This window comes from Dipodomys spectabilis, unplaced genomic scaffold (genome assembly GCF_019054845.1).
Source record: "Dipodomys spectabilis isolate Male_0828 unplaced genomic scaffold, ASM1905484v1 ptg000854l, whole genome shotgun sequence".
Lineage (NCBI taxonomy): Eukaryota > Metazoa > Chordata > Mammalia > Rodentia > Heteromyidae > Dipodomys > Dipodomys spectabilis.
The window spans coordinates 6,517-33,885 of record NW_024871531.1 but is presented as its reverse complement, the minus strand read 5'-3'; the positions used below and the strand labels follow the sequence as shown (position 1 = coordinate 33,885).

At 51.6% G+C, this 27,369-nt stretch overlaps 1 protein-coding gene across 2 annotated transcripts; it reads left to right on the top strand.

The window, feature by feature from the left end:
• Positions 1-1,492: 1,492 nt before the first annotated feature.
• Positions 1,493-27,369, top strand: Lbr (lamin B receptor). Of its 2 annotated transcripts, none has more exons than XM_042673453.1 (14): positions 1,493-1,574; positions 4,748-4,926; positions 7,214-7,438; positions 9,891-9,974; positions 10,582-10,777; positions 11,592-11,788; positions 14,068-14,122; positions 16,939-17,130; positions 17,516-17,619; positions 18,500-18,625; positions 23,799-23,967; positions 25,207-25,287; positions 25,370-25,492; positions 25,663-27,369. In XM_042673453.1, the coding sequence occupies exons 2-14, from the start codon at positions 4,762-4,764 to the stop codon at positions 25,821-25,823; spliced, it is 1,878 nt and encodes a 625-aa protein (XP_042529387.1). In that variant the 5' UTR covers positions 1,493-1,574; positions 4,748-4,761; the 3' UTR covers positions 25,824-27,369. The 2 variants fall into 2 exon arrangements, with proteins under 2 accessions (XP_042529387.1, XP_042529386.1); XM_042673452.1 differs by lacking the exon at positions 1,493-1,574 and adding an exon at positions 3,528-3,624.

Sequence of the window (27,369 nt, the reverse complement as noted above, 5' to 3'; positions counted from 1 at the left end):
AGGGCAGGGCGCAGGGGGAGGGCGGGAGGGGGAGGGCAGGGCGCAGGGGGAGGGCAGGGCGCAGGGGCAGGGCGGGAGGGGGAGGGCAGGGCGCAGGGGGAGGGCAGGGAGGAGGGGAGGGCAGGGGGAGGGAAGGGCGCAGGGGGAGGGCGGGAGGGGGGGAGGGCAGGGCGCAGGGGGAGGGCAGGGTGCAGGGGGAGGGCAGGGAGGAGGGGAGGGCAGGGCGCAGGGGGAGGGCGGGAGGGGGAGGGCAGGGCGCAGGGGGAGGGCAGGGCGCAGGGGCAGGGCGGGAGGGGGAGGGCAGGGCGCAGGGGGAGGGCAGGGAGGAGGGGAGGGCAGGGCGCAGGGGGAGGGCGGGAGGGGGAGGGCAGGGCGCAGGGGGAGGGCAGGGCGCAGGGGGAGGGCAGGGCGCAGGGGGAGGGCGGGAGGGGGAGGGCAGGGCGCAGGGGGAGGGCAGGGAGGAGGGGAGGGCAGGGGGAGGGAAGGGCGCAGGGGGAGGGCAGGGGGAGGGCGGACTAGGGCGGCGGCAGGAAGCCCAGCGTCCACCGCGGGGGGCGCAGTGGGGTCGTAGCGCCCGCCCCCCCCCATTTCCCCTTCCCTTCCCCTCACTCCTGGCCTTTCTGTTCTTGGCCGTCCCTGTGGCCGCCCGAAGCGGGCGGGCGTGGACGGGACAGGGCGGGCGGGGACGGGACGGGACGGGCGGGAGGGGACGGGGCGGGCGGGCGGGCGGGAGGGGACGGGGCGGGCGGGAGGGGACGGGGCGGGCGGGCGGGCGGGCACGGGACGGGGCGGGCGGGAGGGGACGGGGCGGGCGGGCGGGCACGGGACGGGGCGGGCGGGGACGGGACGGGACGGGCGGGAGGGGACGGGACGGGACGGGCGGGCGGGCACGGGACGGGGCGGGCGGGAGGGGACGGGGCGGGCGGGCACGGGACGGGGCGGGCGGGCACGGGACGGGGCGGGCGGGAGGGGACGGGGCGGGCGGGCACGGGACGGGGCGGGCGGGCACGGGACGGGGCGGGCGGGAGGGGACGGGGCGGGCGGGCGGGCGGGCACGGGACGGGGCGGGCGGGAGGGGACGGGGCGGGCGGGGACGGGGCGGGCGGGAGGGGACGGGGCGGGCGGGCACGGGACGGGCGGGCGGGCGGGCACGGGACGGGGCGGGCGGGGACGGGGCGGGCGGGAGGGGACGGGGCGGGCGGGCACGGGACGGGGCGGGCGGGATGGGACGGGGCGGGCGGGCGGGCACGGGACGGGGCGGGCGGGGACGGGGCGGGCGGGAGGGGACGGGGCGGGCGGGCGGGCACGGGACGGGGCGGGCACGGGACGGGACGGGGCGGGCGGGGCCGCGCGCGGCGCCCGGGCGGCGCAGTTGAGGCGGGAGCGGCGGCCGCCTCCAGGGCGGGGGGCGGACGCGCCACCGCGCGCGCCAATCGCCGGCGTCGGCGAGCATTCAAACGAGCGGCCGGCCAATAGGGTGGCGCGGCGGGGCCCGGGGGCGGGGCCGGGCGCGGCGCGTTCTCCGAGCGAGCTGTTCGCGCTGTCCCGCGCCGTGCGTTCCCGCCGGACGGCAGGTGAGGGGGGCGCCGCCGGCCCGCGCCCGGCCCCTCGCCCGCTCGGGCCTCCCGGCGACCCCGCGGCGGCGGCGGGCGGGGCCGGGCGCGGCCTGGGTCGGCGGGGCCTCGGGTGGGCGCGGAGGCGCGCCGCTGACGGGCCGCGGCGCCCGGGCTCCGGCGGGGGTCGCGGGGGGACCCGGCGGCGGCGCTTTGTGCCGGCCGCGGGCGCCCGGCCCCGAGGGGCGGCGGGGCGAGGGCCCGGGCGGGAGGCGACGGCCGCGGCCCGGGGCCCCGCCGCGCACGGACGCCGGCGGGCAGGCCGCGTGCGCGCGCCCGGGCGGGGCCGGCGCCGGCGGGCGGGGCGGGCGGGGCGCCGGGACCCGGAAGCCGGAAGCCGGCCGAGCTCCCGCCGGAGGCTGCTGCGGAGGGGGGGGGGCGGCCGGGCGGCGACGCCGCTGCCGAGTCTCACTACGCCCGGGCCGGACCCGCGCGGCCCGCGAGCCCGTGGGACTGACAGACTGCGAGCCCGTGGGACTGACAGACTGAGCCCGGGAGACTGACAGACTGCGAGCCCTGGAGACTGACAGACTGGGAGCCCGTGGGACTGACAGACTGAGCCCGTGGGACTGACAGACTGCGAGCCCGTGGGACTGACAGACTGCGAGCCCGTGGGACTGACAGACTGGGAGCCCGTGGGACTGATAGACTGCGAGCCCGTGGGACTGACAGACTGCGAGCCCGTGGGACTGACAGACTGCGAGCCCGTGGGACTGACAGACTGAGCCCGGGAGACTGACAGACTGCGAGCCCTGGAGACTGACAGACTGGGAGCCCGTGGGACTGACAGACTGAGCCCGTGGGACTGACAGACTGCGAGCCCGTGGGACTGACAGACTGCGAGCCCGTGGGACTGACAGACTGGGAGCCCGTGGGACTGATAGACTGCGAGCCCGTGGGACTGACAGACTGCGAGCCCGTGGGACTGACAGACTGCGAGCCCGTGGGACTGACAGACTGAGCCCGTGGGACTGACAGACTGCGAGCCCGTGGGACTGACAGACTGCGAGCCCGTGGGACTGACAGACTGAGCCCGTGGGACTGACAGACTGCGAGCCCGTGGGACTGACAGACTGAGCCCGGGAGACTGACAGACTGCGAGCCCTGGAGACTGACAGACTGAGCCCGTGGGACTGACAGACTGCGAGCCCGTGGGACTGACAGACTGCGAGCCCGTGGGACTGACAGACTGCGAGCCCGTGGGACTGACAGACTGCGAGCCCGTGGGACTGACAGACTGCGAGCCCGTGGGACTGACAGACTGCGAGCCCGTGGGACTGACAGACTGCGAGCCCGGGAGACTGACAGACTGCGAGCCCGTGGGACTGACAGACTGAGCCCGGGAGACTGACAGACTGCGAGCCCGTGGGACTGACAGACTGCGAGCCCGTGGGACTGACAGACTGCGAGCCCGTGGGACTGACAGACTGCGAGCCCGTGGGACTGACAGACTGCGAGCCCGTGGGACTGACAGACTGAGCCCGGGAGACTGACAGACTGCGAGCCCGTGGGACTGACAGACTGCGAGCCCGTGGGACTGACAGACTGCGAGCCCGTGGGACTGACAGACTGAGCCCGGGAGACTGACAGACTGCGAGCCCGGGAGACTGACAGACTGCGAGCCCGGGAGACTGACAGACTGCGAGCCCGTGGGACTGACAGACTGCGAGCCCGGGAGACTGACAGACTGAGCCCGTGGGACTGACAGACTGCGAGCCCGGGAGACTGACAGACTGCGAGCCCGTGGGACTGACAGACTGCGAGCCCGTGGGACTGACGTGCTGCGAGCCCATGAGGCCCGGAGCTGGGTGTCGGGGCCACAGTGGTGGGTCAGACTAGTTTCAGGCCCTGCTCACTTGTTGCTTCCTTTGGTGTTGGGCTTTCTGCTTGCTTAGCACACAGTCGTTACATGCAGTGCTGTGTGTAGAAGCTGGACTGTGGAGACAGGACTGAGCCGAAGCAGAGGGTGGAAGGGAGGACACTGGTCAAGTTCCTGACCCGACTTAGGGAGGTATAACCTTTTTGGACAACTAGTTAATAACATTTTTAAAGAAGTGTAACGATGCCAAGGGCCAGAATGTTTTCCACACAGGTGTGTTTCCTCAGTTTACACGTGAAACTTAGGCACTGTAGAAACACAGAGTACAAACTAAAAGCTGTGTCCACTTCAGATGTAAACATGATCTTTTTCTTGTTTTTTTTGTTTTTTTCGCTGGTCGTGGGACCTGAACTCTGGGCCTGGGCGCTGTCTCTCAGCTCTTCAGATCAAGGCTAGCGCTCTACCACTTGAGCCACAGCACCACTTCTGGCTTTTTCTGTTCATGTGGTGCTAAGGAATCGAACCCAGGGCCTCATGTATGTGAGGGAAGCACCCTACCACTGAGCCACCTTCCCAACCCCCTTAAATATATTTGTAAATCTCTCAGAAAGCAACACAAAAGTTTACAAATAAAAATGTATTTTGTAGAGTGCTAGCCTTGAGCTGAAGAGCTGAGGGACAGCACCCAGGCCCAGAGTTCAGGCCCACGATTGGACTCCCCCTCCAAAAAAAAAAAAAACTCAAAAATGTATTTTGTGGGCTGGGAAGGTGGCTCAGTGGTAGAGTGCTTGCCTCACATGCATGAGGCCCTGGGTTCAATTCCTCAGCAACACCTAAGCAGAAAAAGCTGCAACTGGTGCTGTGGCCTTGAGCTAAAGAGCTCAGGGACAGTGCCCAGGCCTAGAGTTCAAGCCCCACAACCTACCCCCCGCCCAAGAAAAATTATTTTGTGAGATTATATTCTGATTTTTGGTCATTTTAGGTGGGCTGCATTTTGCATGGTACAAATGGGCGCCTGGTCTGCCTTGTAGTTAATTCTCAGTCCCACAGTGGCTGACCCCTGGGTGCTGGAAGAGCTGCCTGTGTTGTCGGCACTCGGGCATCAGTGTTGTGCCTTTGAGTCACACAGGTGGGCGCAGTGCTCACCTTAGGCTTCGGAGTTGTCATCTTTAAGTTGCATGCCACTTTTGGGGAAGGCCTCCTGGCCTAAAATTTTGACCATCTAACACATCTGGAAGATGCTTCTTGATGACTGATCTCTGGAACACACATAAGCGTAGGTATTAACTTTTTTTTTTTCTTTAAAATTGTTCAGGCTAACTCTAGAAAATGCCAAGTAGGAAATTTGCAGATGGTGAAGTGGTGAGAGGTCGGTGGCCAGGAAGTTCACTTTATTATGAAGTAGAGGTTCTGAGCTACGACCAAAAGTCACATCTCTACACGGTAAAATACAAAGATGGAACCGAACTTGAATTGAAAGAGAATGATATCAAGGTAAGTAAGCGCTCCTTTGGTTCGCTGGGTGTGTTCGCAGTGCAAAGGACAACTCTAGGTCTGTAGATACAGTTTCTAAGCTTGGACTCCCTAAGAGGTGTAGGTGGGTCCACTCCCATTGTGGGTACATGCTGTCTTCTGCTCTGGGAAGGTGTGAATCGGGCAGGAGGTATAGTTGACAGCGACTCACAGGAAGAGCAAGGGTCTGAGGGGGTGGTACTGGCATAGCTGGGTAGCAAGGGGGGCCCTGTTTTTTTTTTTGTCAGTCCTGGGGCTTGAACTCAGGGCCTGGGCACTGTCCCTGAGCTTCTTTTGCTCAAGGTTAGCACTACTACTTGAGCCACAGCACCACTTCTGGCCTGTTCTGTGGTACTGAGGAATGGAACCCAGGGCCTCATGCATGCTGGGCCAGCGCTCCACCACTGAGCCACCTCCCCTACCTGAGGACCCAGGTTTTAAGGTGTTTCCACAGATGGTGATGTAGGAGCCAAGTGGTAAAGGCAGATGGGAAAATGGCGGTGATGCAGGGGCAGCTTCTAAGGCTGGGGCGAGGGGAACACAGCCAGTGTCAGCAGAGTAGATGGAGGGGCCAGCAGGTGGCCCGCTGGGACTGGTGCTGATACTCTGTGCTCAGGAGGTTGGACTTCAACTCAGACTCTGACAGCAGAGCTGAGTATCGCCCACAGCTCCAAACCTCTGGGTTTGAGAACCTCTGATCCAGGTGTACAATCCTTTTTTAAAACTTTCACAAAGCATTCTTTGGTTTTGGTACCTGTTGCTTATCTGCAACAAATAATTGGGGACCCAGGCCTGGATCACATGTAGTACACGCTAGTAAACATTTTAGCTCTGTGGTCCATGTGGCTTCTGTGGTACTGGGGCAGCCCCAGGAAGGGAAGGGATCTAGCTAGGTTCTAATAAAACTTCATGAACAGTGAGATTTGAATTTCAGGCAACTTTTTTGGAGGAAGGGGCGAGTTGTTGGTTGTGGGTCTTGAATCCAGGGCCTGGGTGCTGTCCCTGAGCTGCTAACATTCTACCACTTTGAGCCATAGCTCCACTTCTGGTTTTCTGGTGGTTCATTGGAGATGAGTCTCATGGGGACTTTTTTCCCGGGCTGGCTATGAACTTCAGTCCTCAGATCTCAGCTTTTTCTCAGAACTGAACCTTTTTTTTTTTTTTTGGATCCAGTCGTGGGGCCTGAACTCTGGGCCTGGGCGCTGTCCCTCGGCTCTTCAGCTCAAGGCTAGTGCTCTACCACTTGAGCCACAGCGCCACTTCCGGCTTTTTTTCTCTTATGTGGTGCTGAGGAATCGAACCCAGGGCCTCAGGCATGCAAGGCAAGCACTCTACCACTGAGCCACCTTCCCAGCCCCTCAGAACTCAGCCTTTTGAGTAGCTAAGATTACAGGTGCAAGCCATCAGTGCTGGCCTGAATTTCAGGTAATTTTGTCAAGAAATATTGTTTTGGGAGGCTGGGAAGGTGGCTCAGTGGTAGAGTGCTTTCCTCGCATGCATGAGGCTCTGGGTTTGATTCCTCAGCACCACATAAGCAGAAAAAGCTGGAAGTGGTGCTGTGGCTCAAGTGGTAGAGTGCTAACCTTGAGCTGAAGAGCCGAGGGACAGCGCCCAGACCCGGAGTTCAGGCCCCACGACTGACAAAAAAAATATAGATAGATAGATAATAGATAGATAGATAGATAGTTTTGGTTTTGTTTGCAGTCATTTAAAGGTTTGTTAAAAAAAAAAGTGGTGAGCTTGAGGCTACACACAAAAGAATGGGTGGGTGGTGTTTGGCTGGGGTACAATTTATCAGTGCCTTCCCCAGCACTGGGTCCCTAAAGGCAGTGAAATGAAGGGGTAGGAATCCACAGGACTGGCACAGATAGAGCCAGGTAACTCAGACTTGCAAAGTGTGGGTCACCGTCTTTGCATGTGCCTCTGAATGATTCTATAGTCAGCATTGTCGTGCTTGATCATGTGCCCCATTCAGAGTCTAATCTCAACAAAGCGACCTTAGTAATAGTATCTGTTTTAACTAACATTAGTTTTAACTTTTCTTGTACATGTCATTAGAAGTGTCGTAGTTTGATTCATACAATGGGGGTCAAAAGGCCGCATTGATCAGAGGAAGGATCATCACGGTGGCAGCATTTCTCATTGGCCTGTGTTATTCTCAGGCCTTGTGGTTTCCATGATGGTTTTAGAGATTGTCCTTGTTTAGCTTGACTTTGTCTCCAGGTGTTGTGATTTATGGTGAGCTCTTTGGTGCTTTCTCCCTTTCCAGCCTTTAACATCCTTTAAGCAAAGGAAAAGTGGCTCAACTTCCAGCTCACCCTCCAGACGCCGTGGGGGCCGGGGCCGAAGCCGTGGCAGCTGGTCCAGGTCACGCTCCAGATCCCCTGGCAGACCGTCCAAAGGTTCCAGAAGGTCGGCTTCTGCTTCCTACCAAGCTGACTTTAAGGAAACGATGGGTCAGATTCTGGAGGTTAAATTGACACCGCTTGTACTGGTACTGTATCCTTATCTGGTATTTTATCTGTGTAAGACATTCTTTGCTATATATAAACATTCATTCAAACCATTTACACTTAATTATGTTAACGTGTCAGACATTAAATATGTAATGACTTTGGGAGATTATATTAAAAGTGGAGTAGCAAGTATAGTTCTTTTCAACATCAGAAAAAAGAATGTCCAGCCGGGCGCTGGTGGCTCACGCCTGTAATCCTAGCTACTCAGGAGGCTGAGATCTGAGGATCGCAGTTCAAAGCCAGCCCGGGCAGGAGAGACCTTGAGACTCCTATCTCCAATAAACCACCAGAAAACCGGAAGTGGCGCTGTAGCTCAAGTGGTAGAGCGCTCGCCTTGAGCTGAAGAGCTGAGGGACAGCGCCCAGGCCCAGAGTTCAAGCCCCACGACCGACAAAAACCCAAAAAACAGAAAGAAAAAAAAAAAAAGAATGTCCTTAAGTTACTGACGTGCTGTTAAATAGTGTGGTCTTAAAATTGGTCTCTGGAGAGGAACAAAAAAGGCACAATGCCTGTGTGCATCTGATCATACAAAATAATACTTCTCAAAATGATCTCCAGGAAATGGAAACAAGGTTTTTTTCTTTTTTGCTCGTTTTGTTGTTTGTCTTGTTCTTTCATTTATCTGTCTTTGGGAGTGTAAGGGGAGGCATAGAAATGGAGGGACAAAGGGTGAACAAATGAAGCCGTGGTCCTCACTGGACAAGATGCTGAAAATGAACTCTACAACTTGTGGGGGGATGGGAGGGAAAAACTGGGAGAGAGCAAGGGAAGAGGTGACATTGTCCAAAAGGAAATGTATTCTTTGCCTGACTTATGTAACTAACTCTGTTTTTGCAATGAATCTCCGTTTAGAAATGGCAGTTTAATGGAATTACTTTAAAAGAGCATGATGGGAAGTATGAGGGGGTGTGTTATAGCACACAAGAGTTCTTAGACTGACCGCTTTCCAAAGAAAAAAAATTAGGATTACCTTGTGTTCTGGTCACATAATTGTATCTCTTCTTCTATGGATAAAATGTGCATACAAATATACATTGCCTTTTTTTTTTTTTTTTTGGTGGTACTGGTACCTGGGCTTAAACTCAGGGCCTGAGCCCTGTCTCTCAGCTTTTTTGCTCAAGGACAGCACTCTACCACTTGAGCTATAGCCCCACTTCCACCATTTTGGTGGTTAATTGGAGAAAAAGTCTCATGGATTTTTCTTCTTGGTCAGGTTTTGAATTGTAATCCTCAGCCTCTTGAGTAGCCAGGATTACAGGGATGAACCACTAGCAGTTGGCTATCTGTGGCTTTTAATAATTTCTTTGGTGTATGTGCTGGGGCTTGAACTTGGCCTGAGCGCTGTCCCTGAGCTCTTGCTCAAAGCTAGCACTCTACCAGTTGAGCTATAGCTCCACTTCAGCTTTTTGAGTGGTTGATTGGAGATGAGAGTCTCACGGACTTTTCTGCCCAGGTTGGCTTTGAATGGTGGTCCTTAGATCTCACTCAGCCTCCTAAATGGGTTAGATTACAGGCATGAGCCACTGGCATCCATCATCAGCTTTTAATAATCTTAAAAATAATGGACTGCATGTATACTGTTTTGTAGTCAAACTACTTAATTTTAAAACTGGGAGTGTATATGGTATATTTTTCTACAGTTTTGTTGTATCATATACTATATGTCCTAAATTATAGAGATGTACAGTGATTGAGTTAGCTCTTGTAGTGTTTTTCCTTCTAAATCCTCAACATTATATGTGTATTTCTAAGGAAGTATTTTTATACAATCTGTTTATCTCCTTGGGATAAATTCTCACAAATGAGATTGCAAGGTCAGATGTATAGCACAAACTAGATGCCTTTTATATATTATCAGATTGTGTTAAAGAAGTTTTTACCAGGGCTGGAAAGGGGACTCAGTGGTATAGTGCTTGCCATGCATGCATGAGACCCTGGGTTTGATTCCTCAGCACCACATAAGAAAAAAGCCGCAAGTGGCGCTGTGGCTTAAGTGGTAGAGCGCTAGCCTTGAGCTGAAGAGCTCAGGGACAACACCAAGGACCAGAGTTCAGGCCCCACAACAGACAAAAAAAGAAAGGTTATTCCAATTATCAATAGTGTATAAATGTTCATTTTTATTTTATTTTCCTTTTTTTTGCCAGTGTGTTTGGAGGTTTTCAAAGCTCATTGTTTTTATTTACATTTTACTTGTTACTTAGACTTTTAACATTTGTCTCTGAGTTGATCTCTTACCAGCAAGGTAACTTGGTAAGCCCAAGTGCCCTGGTTTTCTGGTGCAAATTTGCTTTAGTGGAATTAGTTAGAATTAAGGCTGTGAAAGTCTTGAGCTTTGCTTTATTGTTGGATATCATAGTTGTAATTTGTTACTGTTGTGTTTCTTTTTAATGAGTTATAGTTCTTTGGACTAAAATGCTATGTTCAATTTAGAAGCCATTTGGAAACAGTGTCACCATCTACAATGGAGAGCGGGAACATGGGGAGTGCAATGACATTCTTCATAAAAACTCCCAGGTAGGAAATAGCAGCGCTCTTTCATCTTGAGTCACTGTTTTCTTTCTTTTTTTTTTTTTGGGGGTCCGGTCATGGGGCCTGAACTCTGGGCCTGGGCGCTGTCCCTCAGCTCTTCAGCTCAAGGCGAGTGCTCTACCACTTGAGCCACAGCGCCACTTCTGGCTTTTTTCTGTGGTGCTGAGGAATCGAACCCAGGGCCTCGAGCATGCAAGGCAAGTGCTTTACCACTGAGCCACCTTCCCAGCCCCTGTTTTCTTTCTTTATTAAAGTGATTCTTCCTCCAGAAGCAATAATAAATCCTGACAATCCTTTTTTTTTTTTTTTTTTTTTTTTTTTGGTCATGGGACTTGAAACTCTGGGCCTGGGTGCTGTCCCTCAGCTCTTCAGCCCAAGGCTAGCACTCTACCACCTGAGCCACAGCGCCACTTCCAGTTTTCTGATGGTTCACTGGAGATAAGAGTTTCATGGACTTTCCTGCCCAGGCTGGCTTTGAACCGTGATCCTTAGATCTCAGCCTCCTGAATAGCTAGGATTACAGGCGTGAGCCATGGTGCCTGGCTGACAATTCTTAACTATAGATATTTAATGCTTTTTATTTTTTATTTAGGAGAGATTGATTTTGTCACAAGAAAGTAGCTGTACATCTTCACAATATAACCTTCGTCTGAGGAGAGAAGAGGTGCAAGCAAAAGAAACAAGTTCTAAGGAAGAAAAGCTTGTTCCAAAAGAACCCGACTTGCTCAAAACCTTCAAAGTGACACCCAATCCACAGAGGAAAGACCTGGAGTTTGGAGGAGTCCCTGGTAGGTTAGCAAGGCTGGCCGTGGGTCTGGTTGCTCCTGGGTGCCTTGCAAATGCCTCTGGGACACCTGCACCTGGTGAAGGGGGGGTGAGAGGGATGCTGAGGGGGCGCCCGAGGGCCCGTCCGAGCAGAGTCATTATACTGTCTGCACAGTGCCGAGGGACGGTCCAAGCAGAGTCATTATACTGTCTGCACAGCGCCCGAGGGCCGGTCCGAGCAGAGTCATTATACTGTCTGCACAGTGCTGAGGGCCGGTCCGAGCAGAAGCATTATACTGTCTGCACTCGCTGTAGAGCTGTTAACAGTTCATTCCGTTTACTGGTAACCCCTTGCATACAACCTAGTGTGTTTACTTGCATATTTATAGGTACAATCTATCTACCAGGGACACTATGCAACCTTTGTTTCTGTAGGTCTGGCTTACTTCACTAAATGTAATGTTTTCTAAGTCTTTCCATTTCCTTGTATCTTCCTTGAACCTCAGTTTTGTTGTTGTTTTGTGAGTATCACAGTTTGAACTCGGCCTCACACTTGCTCAGTTGAGCCACACCTCCAGTCCAGCATTTTGCTGGTTATTCTGGAGATGGAATCTGTTGGACTTTCCTGCCCAGGCTGCTTTGAACTGTGATCTTTCTATCTCAGCCTTTTGAGCAGCTAGGATTGGGTGTGAGTACTGGATTGGGAGCCAGACCTGAGGTTTGACATTGCGGGTGGACAGTGACTTTTAGACTCACTGAAAGCAGTTCACTAACTAGATAACTGAACACTCCTGGCTGAGACTCCCCTGTGCCTGACTGTTCACCGGTGTCCTGCAGGGGCGCTGCTCATCACGCTCGGCTTGCCTGTCTTCCTCTTCCTGCTGCTGCTCATGTGTGAGCAGCAGGACCCCAGCCTGCTGAGTTTCCCCCCCCCTCTGCCTGCCTGGGCTGACGTATGGGAGACCAGAGTGTGTGGAGTCTACTTGCTCTGGTTTCTCGTTCAAGCCCTGTTCTACCTACTGCCAGTTGGGAAGGTAAGTTTTTGTTAGTGGGATATGTGTGGTATTGTGAGATTTTCTTAGCTTATTTTCCATGTCTAGTTATTTTGAGGTGAGAATCTGTCGTTGTTGGGCAGAACTACCAAAACTTACTATTGTGCTCTATTACACTTGTTATTAAGTAGAAATTTAAAAACCTGATTTAGCTGGGTGCCAGTGGCTCGTACCTGTAATTCTAGCTACTCAGGAGGCTGAGATCTGAGGATCCCTGTTTGAAGCTGGCTGGGTCAGTAAAGTCCCCATTAGACTCTTATCTGCAATTAACCCCTCAAAAACTGGAAGTGGCTCTGGCTCAGGTGATAGAGTGCTAGCCTTGAGCACAAAAAGGCTCAGAGACAGCCCCAGGCCCTGATTTCAAGCCCTACAACTGACAAACCCCCAAAAACCTGATTCAGACTTTTTTTTGGGTCGTAGTTCTGGGACTTGAGCTCAGTGGCTGAGTGCTGTCGCTAGGTTATGTGCTCAAGGCTGGTGCTTTGCCATCTGAGCCACAGCGCCACTTCTGATCTTTTTGAGATAAGAGTCTCAAGGAGCTTCCCGGCTGGCTGTGAGCCGCAATCCTCAGACCTCAGCCTCCTGAGTAGCGAGATTGACAGACCATTAACTGAGAGTCTTCTGAGCTCAGGGGACATCAGAGTATATCTTTTAGGCTTTGTAAAAATTTCATGACTTTAATTTTTGTCCCTTTTAGAAATTCATTGTCAAGAACATTCTGTGTACTTTTCAATCTCATGGTAGTTTTTAAATTTGTTTCTATTGCTAAGTGTAGTTTTCTTTTTTCTTTTTTTTTTGGGGGGGGGGTCCGGTTGTGGGGCCTGAACTCTGGGCCTGGGCGCCGTCCATCAGCTCTTCAGCTCAAGGCTAGCACTCTACCACTTGAGCCACAGCGCCACTTCCGGCTTTTTTCTTTTTGCTTATGTGGTGCTGAGGAATTGAACCCAGGGCCTCATGCATGCAAGGCAAGTGCTCTACCACTGAGCCACCTTCCCAGTCCCAAGTGTAGTTTTCTTAATGTAGAATATTTTTCTTAGATATATTTAAAGGAACATGATTCCGAAGCAGTGAATAGTTTAAAGATCATAGTCATAGGGCATTACAAAGTTTGCTAGATGTAAAGCAGAGGTTACAGTTCCGTTAAGAGGAGTTCGTGCCGATGACAGGAGGTTATAGCTGCAAACAGTGTGTGGGACTTAGGATCACCTGATCTCACCAGCGGCTGAGTTGGCTCTATCATAGATTTCTGCAATTATGGACTTTAGTCATTGTTAAAGCTTTGTAGTCAAATTCCAATTAATGTAGGATGAGGCTGGTTTAAAGCAGATAATATTTAGAGAGGCAGTTTGGATGGTAATTCTCAGTATACATGTAATATATAATTACAAATAAATAAACATATAATACAGTGATTCTCTGCATATGTGCATATGTATGTGTCTATTTGTGTGTGTGTGTGCTTGTCTATTCACAGTCTGTAATAGATACCTCTGATAAGGATCATGTGAAATGACCAGGTGCTATCGAGTGATCTCAGACAGCTTCATGCTTCTCTGTATAGCTCATGAGAGGGTGCTGACAGATGGTGCCATTTTAGTATTGACTCGTTGCTGCCTTGGCATTAGAATATGGCTGTCCTTGCACTTCTCATGGGAGCTGCCATGCACCCTGCCAGGGGAAGAGCTGGCTGGTTCCCACACAGTGTGTGCTCTCTTGCTCCGAGGCGCACGGGGGGGGGGGGGGGGGGGAGGCGTGCATGTGTGCACAGTAAATGAGCACCGAGTGAGTGCGCACGTGTGAGCAGTGCCGTCAGTAGTATGATATGGGCTACGGTAGACTGGGTAAGTGGGGCAGAACCCACTTGGAAAGAACCTCATGGCAGTGAGCAAATGGCATTGTAAGCAGTGGGAAGACAGTGGTTATTTCTGGCCTGGGGTGTGGCTGTCACACTGGTCTGGGTGCTCTGAGAGTTTCTGATTGATTTGTATTTAAGATACATTCCTGAAGGTGGAATTGCTTCATCGAAGAACTGGATAGATATTAAGATTTTTGCAACGTATTACTCTATTTTCCTACTATAAACTCCTCTTCATGGGGTATGATGAAGTTGAAGAGCTAGTTGAAGACATTGTATATTGTGCTTTGAAAGAATTCGATAGCTGTGTTGAGATATAGCGAACATGCCATTCAATCACTTATTTAAAATGTACAGTCCAGTGGTTGGGTTTGCTTTTTTAATTTAAAATTGTTTTTCTTTTAAGGTTGTAGAAGGAACACCTCTTGTGGATGGAAGAAGACTCAAGTATAGATTAAATGGTGATTTCTTTTAAGACTAATGAGTTGATCATTTTTCTACTCTTTAAACTGTCAAAGCTGATGACACCACAGTTTATGTAGTAAACCATCTCAGTAGTTTGAAGAAAGTCATGCAGATAAACCAATATGTAAAACTTATGCCACATAAAGTAGCAGCTCATCAGTCACTCTTGACATCTAGTTTCCCTCCACCCTTCCCCTCCCCAACTCTGCTTCCTTCCTTCCCTCCCTCCCTCCCTCCCTCTCTCTCTCCCTCTCTACCTCTCTCTCTCTCTCTCTGTCCTTCCCTTTCTGTTTGTTTTTGAGATAGGGTCTTTAGGTAGACCAAGCTGGCCTGGAACTCTGCATCTTTCAGCCTCAGCCTTCCAAGTGCTGGGATTACAGGGGTGAGCCACTATGCCTGCTAGTTTTGTTTTCTTTTTTCTTTTTCTTTTTTTGTGCTGATCCTGGGTCTTAAACTCAGGGCCTGGGTACTATCCCTGAGCTTCTTTGGCTCAAAGCTAGCCCTCTACCACTTGAGCCCCAGAGACATTTCTGTCTTTATTTTTTTTAATTAGCAATAAGAGTCTCATAGACTTTCTTGCTCAGGCTGGCTTTGAACTGTGATCCTCAGATCTCAGCCTCCTGAGTAGCTAGGATTACAGGCGTGAGCCACCAGTGCCCAGCTCTACTTTTGTTTTTTTAAATGGACTTGTCACTATTTGGAGTACCGTGCTTGTGCATCTGTGATCTTACCATTGCGAGCTATGCACTGGTGTGGGTATCCTGCCCCTCCCTCCAACCCCTGCTGGCCTGGCTGGTCTGGCCAGTTGGCTGGCCTGTGAGATGTCTTTTGAGTTCGTGTCACATTCTTCTCAGCCCTTTTCCTGGGAAACTTCCCTGAAATGCTTTCAGGAAGCCTTGGGGTCCGTTCCTCTTCTATGCCCTGTTTTATTCTCTGGTACTGTGTCTTCCTGATTTTAGTGCTCTTTGTTCATTCATCCAAACTTTTTGCCTCCTCGACAAAGCTTCATGAGCTGAGACTCATGCTGACGGAGGCCTTTGGGTTCTAGAAGGGATATCCAGTTCACCACTGCTGAGTACACAGTACAACTGCTTCTTAGTCCCTAGTTCAGACCGTCGAGTACCCAGTACAACCACCACTGAGTTATAGTAGAAGTGCTTCATTGGCACTCAAGAACTGAACAGATGTTCGAGTTTCTCATGTGGCAGGAGCTATCAATCTGGTTTTGCCATCTGAAGACTGATAGAATATTGCAAATCTGATTTCCTTGAATGATTATCCATTTTACTGGACCAGGTAGGGTGTCTTCGTTTTCTTGAGGATTTGTTACGGATGCCCGGTAACTTAGGGTGCACTCCTGGTGAGCCTGTCGCACTGGGCAGCAGTGTGCGTTGCAGAGCTGTTGGCCTCTGATCACACGCCGCAGGCCGTGCCGCACCGCGCTGTGCTGTGCCGCAGGGACCTCTGAGCCTGCGTCATAGCGGGAGGAGAGGCAGAGCTGAGCATGGCTCCTACCATGCCGGAATGGAAAACTCTCGAGCTCCACTCAGGCCCACCGCTACTTCCTTCACCCTTGCTTTTTGACCAGATACTTCCTCATCAGTACCTCATCTGGTGTTGACTACCGGGCTCATCTGCCCCTTTGGTGTCAAGCATGTGAGCTCAGGGCCAGACTCCCAGGGGTGCTTAAACCTTTACGGTGTTCTGGCAAACTCCTTGCTGATGGAGCACTTATTAGGCTCTGCTCCTTGCCGTGTGCTGGCGAGCTGGGCCTATGTCGGTCAGTTGCTTGCCCTTGCCCGTAGATTTCTCCTAGTGGTATTCTGGGCATCAGTTGGCTTCTAAGAAATGTGTTTGTGTTTGTTTGGAATCTCGAAGACATAGAACTGTTAAGCCAGTGGGAGAGAAGCCTGTCTCGTTTTTTTGTTGTTTTCTTAGTGCTGGTTTTAGGGCTTGAATTCAGGACTGAGGTACTGTCCCTGTGTCCCTGAGCTCTTCGCTCGAGGCTGGTGCTCTTAACACTTGAGCCACAGCTCTACTTGTGGTTTTTGATAGTCAATTGGAGATCAGAGTCTAGTTGCCCTGGCTGAGGCATGGAACTATGACCCTCAGATCTCAGCCTCCTGAGTAGCTAAGTTTACAGGTGTGAGCCACCAGGGCCGACTGGAGGTTTGTTTTGCTGTGCCAGTGATGGTGCCTGCTCCTCCAGGCTGGCCTGGCCTTGGCTTCCCTGTGGCCTCTGCTCCGAGACATTCTAGATAGTAGACTATGACTAGAATCTGAGCCATTATTAACAAGCTAATTCAAGCACAAATACTGATAATTTTGTATTTAGTTACCCTACCATTAGGTAATGGCACTGGAGTTTAAAATGTATACTTGGCCTAACTTTGCTCATTTTTAGCCATTTGACTTTGGGGTTCAGTGCACTTTGAGATTCTTTCAGTTTTATGACAGTAAAGTTCTCTATCTTCCCTGGCAGTGATGTTAATAGCAGATGGTGAGCCAGGCTCGGTGCTCAGTCCTGTAATAATCAGCTCCTTGGGAGGTAGTCAGGAGAGTTTCGATTTTAGATTAGGGCAAAAGAGTTGATGAGACCCTATCTAAAAGAATAGGGTAGGCATAACTGTAGTCCAGCCCTTGGGAGGTCACAAGGGAGACCTAGAGGTTGAGGCCAGTCTGGACGACTTAGCAAGGCCCGAGCTCATGAAAAAAAAACCACAGAACACATCCTGTTTCCTTATAATGGTGTGAATCGCAGGCGAGCCTGAGCTGGTGGATGTGTTAAACATTTTGCTTTCTTATTTTACAGGGTTCTACGCATTCACCCTGACGTTGGCAGGGGTTGGAGCAGCTGTCTTCTGGGGCGTGGAGCTCTCTTGGGTGTACAGCCATTTCCTTCAGTTGGCGCTTGCAGCCACAGTGTTTTCGGTGGTCTTGAGTGTTTACCTCTATGCTCGCTCTCTGAAGGCGCCCAGGAGTGAGCTGGCGCCCGCTAGCTCTGGTGAGCAGTGGTGCTTCATGTGGGGCTTCACTCTGGGTTGAGTGTCCCAGAGCCAGCAACCATCTCTAGAGAGCTTCCTAGCTTCATTTTATGGGCAATGAAACAAAGTAAGAAAAAAGATAAAGGAACTTAAAGGAAGAGGATATTTATTTTCCCACAAAAATAAGAAGTCACAAATGGGTTGATTCTTGCCTAAAGAATTTAACTGTTTTTTTGAAGTTGCTTATTTAAAAAATGAGTTCACATTGGAAAACCTGGCAGCTTTCTTGGGCTGCGGGAGCTGGCTGCAGCAGCTGCTGCCTGTAACGGAATTGCAGCCAGAGGTGGAGTTACATACTCACACTGGTGTGGATCGTGGTTTGGGTAAAACCTTTTCCCTTCTCAGGAAATGCTGTCTATGATTTCTTCATTGGCCGTGAACTAAACCCTCGAATTGGCACTTTTGATCTCAAATACTTTTGTGAATTGCGTCCAGGATTGATTGGATGGGTATGTCTTATTCTTTCTTAAATTTTATTTTAATAGTGCACATTCATCTTTTGTTTAGAAAGAAATATAAGCAATTTTAGAGTAAGAAGTAGGTGTAGACTTTTAGGAAGTATTACAGTTTTCCATAATTCTGTCTTCCTAACTGTGTCTTCATACTACAAGTATTTGCCAGCGGATATCTTGTTAGAGGTTATTCCACATTGTTTTTAACACTTTTGAATTCATGTTGTGCTTGTGTACATGGATTAAAATAAGAGAAGCCATATTTTATTTCCTTTTTTGTCTTAATTTTTTATTATAAGGTGATGTACAGAGGAGCTACAGCTACATAAGTCAGGCAGAGGACATTTCTTCTGGGGCAGTGTCGCCCCTTCCCCTGCTCTCTTCTGGTTTATTCCCTTTTTAATAAAAACTTTGTTTTAGCCTAATTTCAGACTTACAGAAGAGTTGCAAAAAAAAGAGTGCCGAGTTCCCTTCTGCCCTGCCCCCCTTCCCAGAGTAGACATTAAGGCCCACACAGCGACGGCCGCTGCAGTGGCTGCAGTAACCCCCTCTGCGGGGCTGTTAGCCAAGCTGCAGACCCGGCCCTGGCAGCGCTGCTGCAGCGCCCTCTGTAGGAGGCTGCTGTGCCCTGCTATAGGGAGCAACAAGACCAGGTCACTTGTAGGGAAGCCCTGGGCGTTTTCTCATGGCCCCAGTGAGGTCGCTGGTGCGTGGCAGGAACAGCTGGAAGTTGTGTTGCATCTCTGGGTTGTGGCCCGGTGGTCGTGGTGTTGAAATGTCTTGTTCCCAGTGCTGGCACAGGGCAGTGGTCCTGGCCTGGGCCTTGGTCCCTGCGGAGCAAGGCCTGGGGGCCGTTGAGACTGCTCTTTTATTGCAGGTGATTGTTAACGTGGTGATGCTCTTGGCTGAAATGGAAGTGCAGAACCGCCCCACTCCATCCCTGGCAATGATCTTGGTGAACAGTTTCCAGCTCCTGTATGTGGTAGATGCTCTCTGGAATGAGGTACTTTTTTTTTTTTTTTTGTCTGTCGTGGGGCTTGAACTCTGGGCCTGGGCGCTATCCCTCAACTCTTCGGCTCAAGGCGAGCACTCTGCCACTTGAGCCACAGCGCCACTTCTGGTTTTCTGGTGGTTGATTGGAGATATGAGTCTCACAGAGTTTCCCGCCTGGGCTGGCTTTGAACCTTGATCCTCAGATCTCAGCCTCCTGAGTAGCTGGGATGACAGGTTCAGCCACCGACACCCAGCTTTTGTTTTTGTTTTGCAGCAGAGTCTTGAATGTAGCTCTGGCCAGGCGCATCCACTTCCTTCTGCCTCTACCTTCCTGGTGCTGGGGGCATGCATTCCATGTCAGCACATCTCAGTTTCAAGGTGTTTGAGAGTCTGCTGACATCTGCAGAGTAAGCCTCTGAGTCGGAGGCTTTCCTGTGCCTTTCTTTTCTATAGCTAAGATGTACTGAACATGGTTTGCCGTAGGAACAGCAAACAAGTCCAAGTCTGAAAGCATACTTTGTATAACCATAGGAAAAAAGCTCATAAACTTAGCTCATCTCTGTCCACTAAGAGAGGTTAATAGAGCAAATAATATAAAAAATTTTCAGTTACAAGATATTTAGCGACGGGGCTGTGAGTGTGGCTCAGTGGTGGAGCGCTTGCCTTTAACAAAAGAAGATCAGGGTCCGTGCCCGGGCCCTGAGTTCAAGCCCCAGGACTGGCAAAAAAAAAAAGATACTCAGAGACAAGAGTAAATTTAAGTAGTTGTACACAGGAATTAGTATTTAACAAAACAGCTTGTGCATGCAGTGCCTCTCACCCACCCCTCTCAACCCAGTCCTCCTCTCACGGCCTTTAGTTGTACAGGGCGTGCACTGAGCTCTTCACGGCGTTCTCCCTCCATTGCTGTCTTCTCCCTGCACTGAGGCTGGTCTTAAATTTGGCATTTCATGCAAGACAGAGGAAGACTCAGTGACTGTGGTGTGACCCTGCACCGGCGAAGACAGAGGGCAGGGATAGGGGCAGGCCAGCTGCTCTGATGGCAGCTCCCCTCACTGCACAGACTCCGCCCCAGTGGCTGCTTTTGCCTGAAGCGGCCTCTAAGTGTTGCCAGTGCAGTCCCCCTGCTGCCAGGGAGGAGTGAGGATGGCCCATTCACTGCCCCTGCTGCCAGGGAGGAGTGAGGATGGCCCATTCACTGCCCCTGCTGCCAGGGAGGAGTGAGGATGGCCCATTCACTCCTACTGCTGCCAGGGAGGAGTGAGGATGGCCCATTCACTCCTACTGCTGCCAGGGAGGAGTGAGGATGGCCCATTCACTGCCCCTGCTGCCAGGGAGGAGTGAGGATGGCCCGTTCACTCCTACTGCTGCCAGGGAGGAGTGAGGATGGCCCATTCACTCCTACTGCTGCCAGGAAGGAGTGAGGATGGCCCATTCACTCCTACTGCTGCCAGGGAGGAGTGAGGATGGCCCATTCACTGCCCCTGCTGCCAGGGAGGAGTGAGGATGGCCCATTCACTGCCCCTGCTGCCAGGGAGGAGTGAGGATGGCCCATTCACTGCCCCTGCTGCCAGGGAGGAGTGAGGGTCGCCCACCCCACCTCCTACCCCCCCCCCCCCCCCCAAAAAAAAAAAATCCTTGGTCCTTTTATCTTCTGGAGAAATATCCTTGGAGTTAGCCATTTTTTCCTTTTCCTTTTTTTAAAAAAACTTTTTTTGTTTTGGTGTCAGTTCTGGGACTTGAACTCAGGGCCTGGGCACTATCCTGGAGCTGCTTTTGATCAAGGCTAGCAGTCTACCACTTGAGCCACAGCACCACTTCCAGCCTTTTCAGTAGATGTGGTGCTGAGGAATCAAACCCAGGGCTTCATGCATGCGAGGCCAGCGCTCCACCACTGAGCCACCTTTCCAGCCCTGTCTAAAGTTTTTAATCTACAAATGATTGCACGAGGGTAGTCTCAGTCAAGGACGTGTCTTATGCACACAGCACGCCACCCCTTCCATCCTCCTCCCCTCCCCTCCTCTTCTGTCCCAGAGACCGCTTTCCTTTCTCCCTTCTTTCATTTGCATGTGTCCTGTTCCCTTCCCCATTCAAAACGGTTCCTCTCCTGATACTCAGTCTTATCCCGCGGAGTTTTTCTAAAGGTTTACGGTGTGTAGCATGTGACACTTCAGTCGGCATGGTCATGTGTGTATTCAGATTCCCCTGTGTGTGTGTGTACCTGGGAGCTTGTCTTTTGGCTCTGTTATCCACACATGACAGAAAACATGGCCTTTTGTCCTTCTGGGTCTGGCTTACTTCACTTAGTATCTTTTTTTTTCCAGATCCATCCTTTTCCTGGGAAATGATATAATTTGATTGTTCTACCCCACATTTTATTGACCTGTCTTCTGTTATAGGGCATCCGACTATTTCCATTACTTGGCTATGGTAAATAGTGCTGTAGTGAACATGAATATTCAGATTTTTTTTTCAGTGATCCTGGAGCTTGAACGTGGCCCTGGGCACTATCCCTGAGCTTTTGTGTTCTTGGCTGTTGCTATAGAATGTGAGCCTCAACTGCCAGGTTTTTGATGGTTAATTGGAGATAAGAGTCTCATGGACTTTCATGTCCTGGCTGGTTTCAATCCTTAGATCTCAGCCTCCATTTCCTTTATTTTTTTATTTTTTTGGGTCCGGTCGTGGGGCCTGAACTCTGGGCCTGGGCGCTGTCCCTCAGCACTTCAGCTCAAGGCTAGTGCTCTACCACTTGAGCCACAGTGCCACTTCCGGCTTTTTTCTTTTTGCTTATGTTGTGCTGGGGAATAGAACCCAGGGCCTCATGTGTGTAAGGTGAGCGCTCTACCCCTGAGCCACCTTCCCAGCCCTCCATTTCCTTTATGATCAGGGATGCTAACCATTTCTTCATGTGTTTATTAGCCCTTTAAACTTCTCCAGAAGTACCTGTTCAGCTCTTTTGCCGGTTTGTTACCTGGGTTATTGATTCCTTGGGGTTTTAGTTTTTACTTTTATTTTTTTAATTTTTTGTTGTCTTTTTTGATACTAGGGATCAAACCCAGGATGTTGCCCTTACTGGGCAAGGTCTTTTGTGCTCAGGAGCCTTGTATCTTAATGCAGTTCGATTTGTCAATTCTTATATTTGCTGAGCTCCTAGAATTCTTTTCAGGAAGTTTCTGCCATGCTGACAAGTTGGCCTATTTTCCCTACTCCTCTTCATTGTAGTCGCAAGGTTTCAGGCCTGACAGGCATGTATTTGATCCACTTTTGAGTTGATACAGCATGAGGGACAGGGGTCCAGTTTAAGTCGGCCTGTGGATGTCCAGTTCTGGTGTTGTCTGGTGAAGAGGTCTTCTTTCTCCAATGTGTGTTTCCTGTTTCTTTGTCAAATAGCAGTTGGCTGTGATGCATGTTCTTATTTTCGGGTCTTCTGATCTGTCCCATCGATCTTAGGATCTGCTTCTGGACAGCTACCAAGCCAATTTTTTTGTTATGGCTTTTTTTTTTTTTTTTTTTTTTGCAGTTGTGGGGCTTGAACTCCGGCCCTGGTGCTGTCCCTCAGCTCTTTAGCACAAGGCGAGCGCTCTACCACTTGAGCTACAGCGCCACTTCCGGTTTTCTGGTGGTTGATTGGAGATAGGAGTTTCACGGTCTTTCCTGCCCGGGCTGGCTTTGAACTGCGATCCTCAGATCTCAGCCTCCTGAGTAGCTAGGATTACAGGCATGAGCCACTGGCACCCGGCCTTGTTATGGCTTTATAGTATAATGAAGTCTGGTATTGGAAGACCACCAATATTGGCATTGTTGTTCAGGATTGCTCTGGCTGCTCAAGAATAGCTTGCCATGTGAGTTTTAAGATCTCTGTGAGGACTGATGTTGGGATTTCGATAGATACTGTAGATGACCTTGACAGTGTGGATGTGTTCTTGATACTGATTCTCCTAAACTGGCCATCTCTGTCTTCTGTGGTCTCTTTTCTTCCACACATTGCAGGTATGTCTGTTTATCTGTGTGTGTTAGTACTACATGGTTGCACTCATCCTTGGCTGTTTTTTTTTTTTTGTCGTGGGGCTTGAACTTGGCCTGAGTGCTGTCCCTCAGCTCTTCAGCTCAAGGTGAGCGCTCTACCACTTGAGCTACAGTGCCACTTTCAGTTTTTCTGGTAGTTTATTGGAGATAAGAGTCCTCACGGAGTTTCCTGCCCTGGCTGGCTTTGAACCATGATCCTCAGATCTCAGCCTCCTAACTAGCTAGTACTACAAGGCATGAGCCACCAGCGCCCTACTTCATCCTTGGCTTTTGTACTCGATTGGCGCTCTGCCACTTCATTCACAGCTCCATTTCCAGCTTTTGATGATTAATTGGAGATAAGAGTCTCATGGACTTTCCTTCTCAGGCTGGCTTTGAACATTGATCATTGGAGCTCAGAAGGATTTCAGGTGTGAGCCAGTGCACAGCTTTATGGTTTTCTTTTGAGGTTCTTTCCTCCTTTGTTAGGTTTATTGTTAGATAGGAATGAATGAGCATTTTATTTCTTAATCTCTTTCTTAAGCTAAGAACTTTTCTTGGCAGGTCCCAGGTTTGAACTTGAACTTTGCTCAGTCCATGGTCCACCTCTTAGGCCTGTGCCTTCAGTCTGGCTTTTGGCTGGTTATTTTGGAGATGGAGTCTAGTGTGCTTTGTTCCTGGCCTCAAACCTTAATCCTCAATATTCAGCTGCTGGAGGAGCTAGGATTCCAGGCGTGCTGGGCAGCAAGGTGCTTCTGTGGGCCCGTGTCAGGTCCAGCCCAGGGACCCTGGCCTGCCAGGATGCGCTTGGTGCCGTGCCAAGGGGGAGCCTGTACCACGGGAGGCCATGCGGGCTGCTGTGGGAGTTGGTGGCCTCAGTGTCCTGCTCATTCCCTGCCAGATCTGCCGGGCTTGGGTGACGGAAGCAGAAAGTGGTCCCCACTTCTGGAGAGAGGAGCTCTCTCTCCACCCCAACTCGGGTGGCCCAGCTGAGAAGGCCCTGGGCAGGGGCAGAGGTTGAGGCCAAGCCGTAGACAGCTGGGTAGGAGCGCACACGAGCGCGCACCTGCTGGTCAGGGTCGCCACCCAGTGACACGCAGGCTGCTGCGGTCCCGCGGGACTCGTGTGGGCGCTGTGCGTCACCCAGCGGTCTCCTCCCCGTCTGTCCGTGTGCACAGGAGGCTCTGCTGACCACCATGGACATCACGCACGACGGGTTTGGGTTCATGCTGGCATTTGGAGATCTGGTATGGGTTCCGTTCACCTACAGCCTCCAGGCCTTCTACCTGGTCCGCCACCCCCAGGATCTATCGTGGCCTGTGGCCGCGCTCTCCACCGCCCTGAAACGTGAGTGTTGCGCTTGGAGCTGCCTGCCACAGCCATTCCCACTGCTCACAGCTCAGGCTTGAAGTCCTTTCATGGGCAAGGTGGGATGGTGGGGGAGAGGAGGGGGGAGAGCAGGGGTGGGAGGGGAGGGAGGAGGGGGAGAAAGGGAAGAGGGGAAGGGGAGAAAGGGCAGGGGGAGGAGGGGAGGAGAGCGGCTCTGTTTTTGCCCAGTTGAGGGTATTCATTCCTTACTCATCGGTCAGAAGTAGGGAAGGGGAGTTGGCGTGTGACACAGAAGGAATGCAGGGCCATTGGTTGAATACGATCTCACCCGTGGCTGACCTGTCTGTGTGCGTGTGTGTCCTTCTGTCTACTGAGTAGTGCCCAGCAGAGGCCTTTGTTTACTCTGGACTCTGAAGACGGTCATAAAGTGTTGTACCAGGCCTGTTGGTTTGGGTATTTTATTTTATTGGTGATGGGCTTAAGTTCAGGTGCTGCTCTGCTAAGATGAGCGCTCTAGCACTTCGTGAGCCGCTGCGCCACTTCTGGTTTTCTAGTAGTTCATTGGAGATCAAGACTTTCCTGCCTGGGCTGGCTTTGAACCGTGATCCTCAGATCTCAGACTCCTGAGCAGTTTAGGGTTACAGTCATGAGCCAGTGGCACCTAGCTGATTTTGGCATTATCAACCCGAGTGCCGCTCCCAGCGTAGCCTGCAGCTGGGCCCGCGCGACCTTCCTGGTGGGGCTGCTAACTCACTGTGCCATAGGTTTGATGATGCAGACCTCAGACGCCACCTCTGCCAGGGGGCATCTTTGCCTTCCACCCAACCACTGAGAAGAGGAGGTTGCGAGGCCCCCCTCTGGTCCTGGCCGAGGCAGCGGGGGTGTGCAGGAAGGAAAGAACCATCCAGACAGCCAAATAGCTGCTAGGAGCGTGGCTGAAGAGTGGAGCATCTTCCCGCCTCGCCGGTGTGAAGCCTGAGTCCCCGCCTCAGTGCCCCCAAACACTGTTTGACAGTGTAAACCCAGAATGTTCACTTTCATTTTCTGTCAGTTGTGGGGCCTGAACTCTGTCCCTCAGCTCTTCAGCTCAAGGCGAGCGCTCTACCACTTGCCACTTCCAAAAGAATGTGATCCAAAGATCACATTCTCATCAGGACATTTCCTCAGAACCCAGAAATGATTTGTAAGAGAAATTCTAGATGATTTTTAACATTAGACTATCTAAATTATTAACAGAAATATGACTTAACATTTCAGTTTGTGGATATGTAATCTTCCGATGTGCAAATTCTCAGAAAAATGCATTCCGGAAAAATCCCATGGACCCAAAGCTTGCGCGTGAGTTCTGATTTCTGTTTCTGATGTGGGGGTTTGAGTCTCTTTCTTAGAGGTCATTAAGTGTGCCTTTGTTTCTGTGTAGATTTAAAAACGATTCAGACTTCTACTGGGAAGAGCCTGCTGGTGTCCGGATGGTGGGGCCTCGTCCGCCACCCCAATTACCTGGGCGACCTGGTCATGGCGCTGGCCTGGTCCCTGCCCTGCGGTAAGTGGGCCGCACTCCTGGGGCCCAGCGCGGTGTGCACGGTGTGCATGGTGTGCGCCGTGTGCGCGTCCTCCTCCACCTGCTGCGGGGGGCTGGGAGGGTCCCCTGTAAGGGGGGGTCGAGGCAGGAGAGAAGCACGGGTCTAGTAGACATCTGTCCCCTGCTTGCAGGCTTTGGTCACCTTCTGCCCTACTTCTATGTCATCTACTTCACGGCGTTGCTGGTCCACCGCGAGGCCCGGGACGAGCAGCACTGCCGGAGGAAGTACGGCCTGGCCTGGGAGCAGTACTGCCAGCGGGTGCCCTACCGCCTTCTCCCCTACGTGTACTGAGCTGCACCCCCTCCCCAAGGAGAGTCCCTAGGACTCTGTGCACTGGCGGGCTGTGAGTTTGTCGTCTTTTTGAGCTGGGACCATAGATGCAGAGTAGGTCTTCTAATGTAGTCGGGTTCAATGTGTTCATATTAAAGTTTTACCCGTTCAAATACAAATGAAGAATCTAGCATTTACGGGGGGGGGGGGGGGGGGGGGGGTAGAGCCACCCCCCCCCCCCATCCCAGGCTCCCGCCCAAAAGGACGCTCTTGATGTGTATAGTTTCATTTCCTTCCAAGCTGCGTTCTTTGCTTTTGCTTTTTTTTTTTTTTTTGCCTGTTGATTTTTTTAAAGATGAAAACAGTGTTGTGTTAAAATACACTTATGGTTCACTGCATTAAAATAGAATTTTGGGCTTGGTAGAATGCCTGCCTGGCAGGCAAAGTCCCACTGTCCACACCAGGCCTGACCATCCCTCCCCAGCAAGGACAGCACTTCCCCGTGGGGGCAGCGAGGACCGGCGTGATCTCAGCACTTGGGAGGCTCAAGAGTGCAAGGCCCCGTCTCAAACCCAGGGGAGGAAATGGGGTTCTTATTCGTGTTGAAGGCATTTGTTATGTGATACAAATAAACCTGATGCATGCGTTCAATGCTGCGCGAAGGGAGGGCAGGGACCAGCACTGCTGGGAGAAAATGTAAATACAGAGCTCGCTTCTACGTAATACGCACGGTGGCTTCAGATTTCTGAATGTCAGGGAATTGTCAGGATGTGCAGCTGGGTAAAGGACATTTTCAGTGGTTTATACTTTAGAGTAATGTGAATTAAAAATTTTTGAAACAATTAGAATTCTTTTCCTATTGTACAGAAGACGCTGTTAAAATGTAGGAGAGGTATTTTTTTTAATCCAGAACTTGTGAATTTGGCTTTGCTACCTCAATTTGCAGATGTGTGTTGGCCTTTATAAACCATTGCAGATAGAAAATATATTTTTGAGGAACATCACTATTTAAGCATTTTTACACATTGGTATTTGAAAATTTGCCACTTTGGGCTAGTATTTTTATACGTTTTTGAGTTCTCAACTTGGCAGCATTTTTGCTCACTGTTCCGCACATTTATGCTGTGCATTTTGTACATCTTTTGTGTCTACAGAGCTTTACTCCCGGTAGGCGTTCTGTCTAGAGAGCACAAGGCACACAGGGCTGCTTTCTCGTGGCTTCAGCCTGTCAGTGCCTGGGCCTGAGTTCCACGTGGACACACGCGCCACCCACACGTGCACTGTCAGGGCAGCGACCGGCTGCGCTCCGCGTCCCTGGCCGCGTGTGCCGGCGTTGGCGCCGGTACCCAAGAGTCGGCTTGTTTCTCGCACTTGTCCCTGCCGTCCGTGTGCACTGTGCCCGTGCGGGGGGGGAGGGTGGCATGGCCCTGCCCGCCCCCACCTCTGGGAGCAGCTCGTTTGTTTTTGTCTATGGCAGGTTTGTTTGATAAGCTTTGTAATGAGGTTTTAATTTTAAGCTGTAGATTAAGTTGAAAAAAATCTTAGAAAATAAAGATGTTGCTTTGGT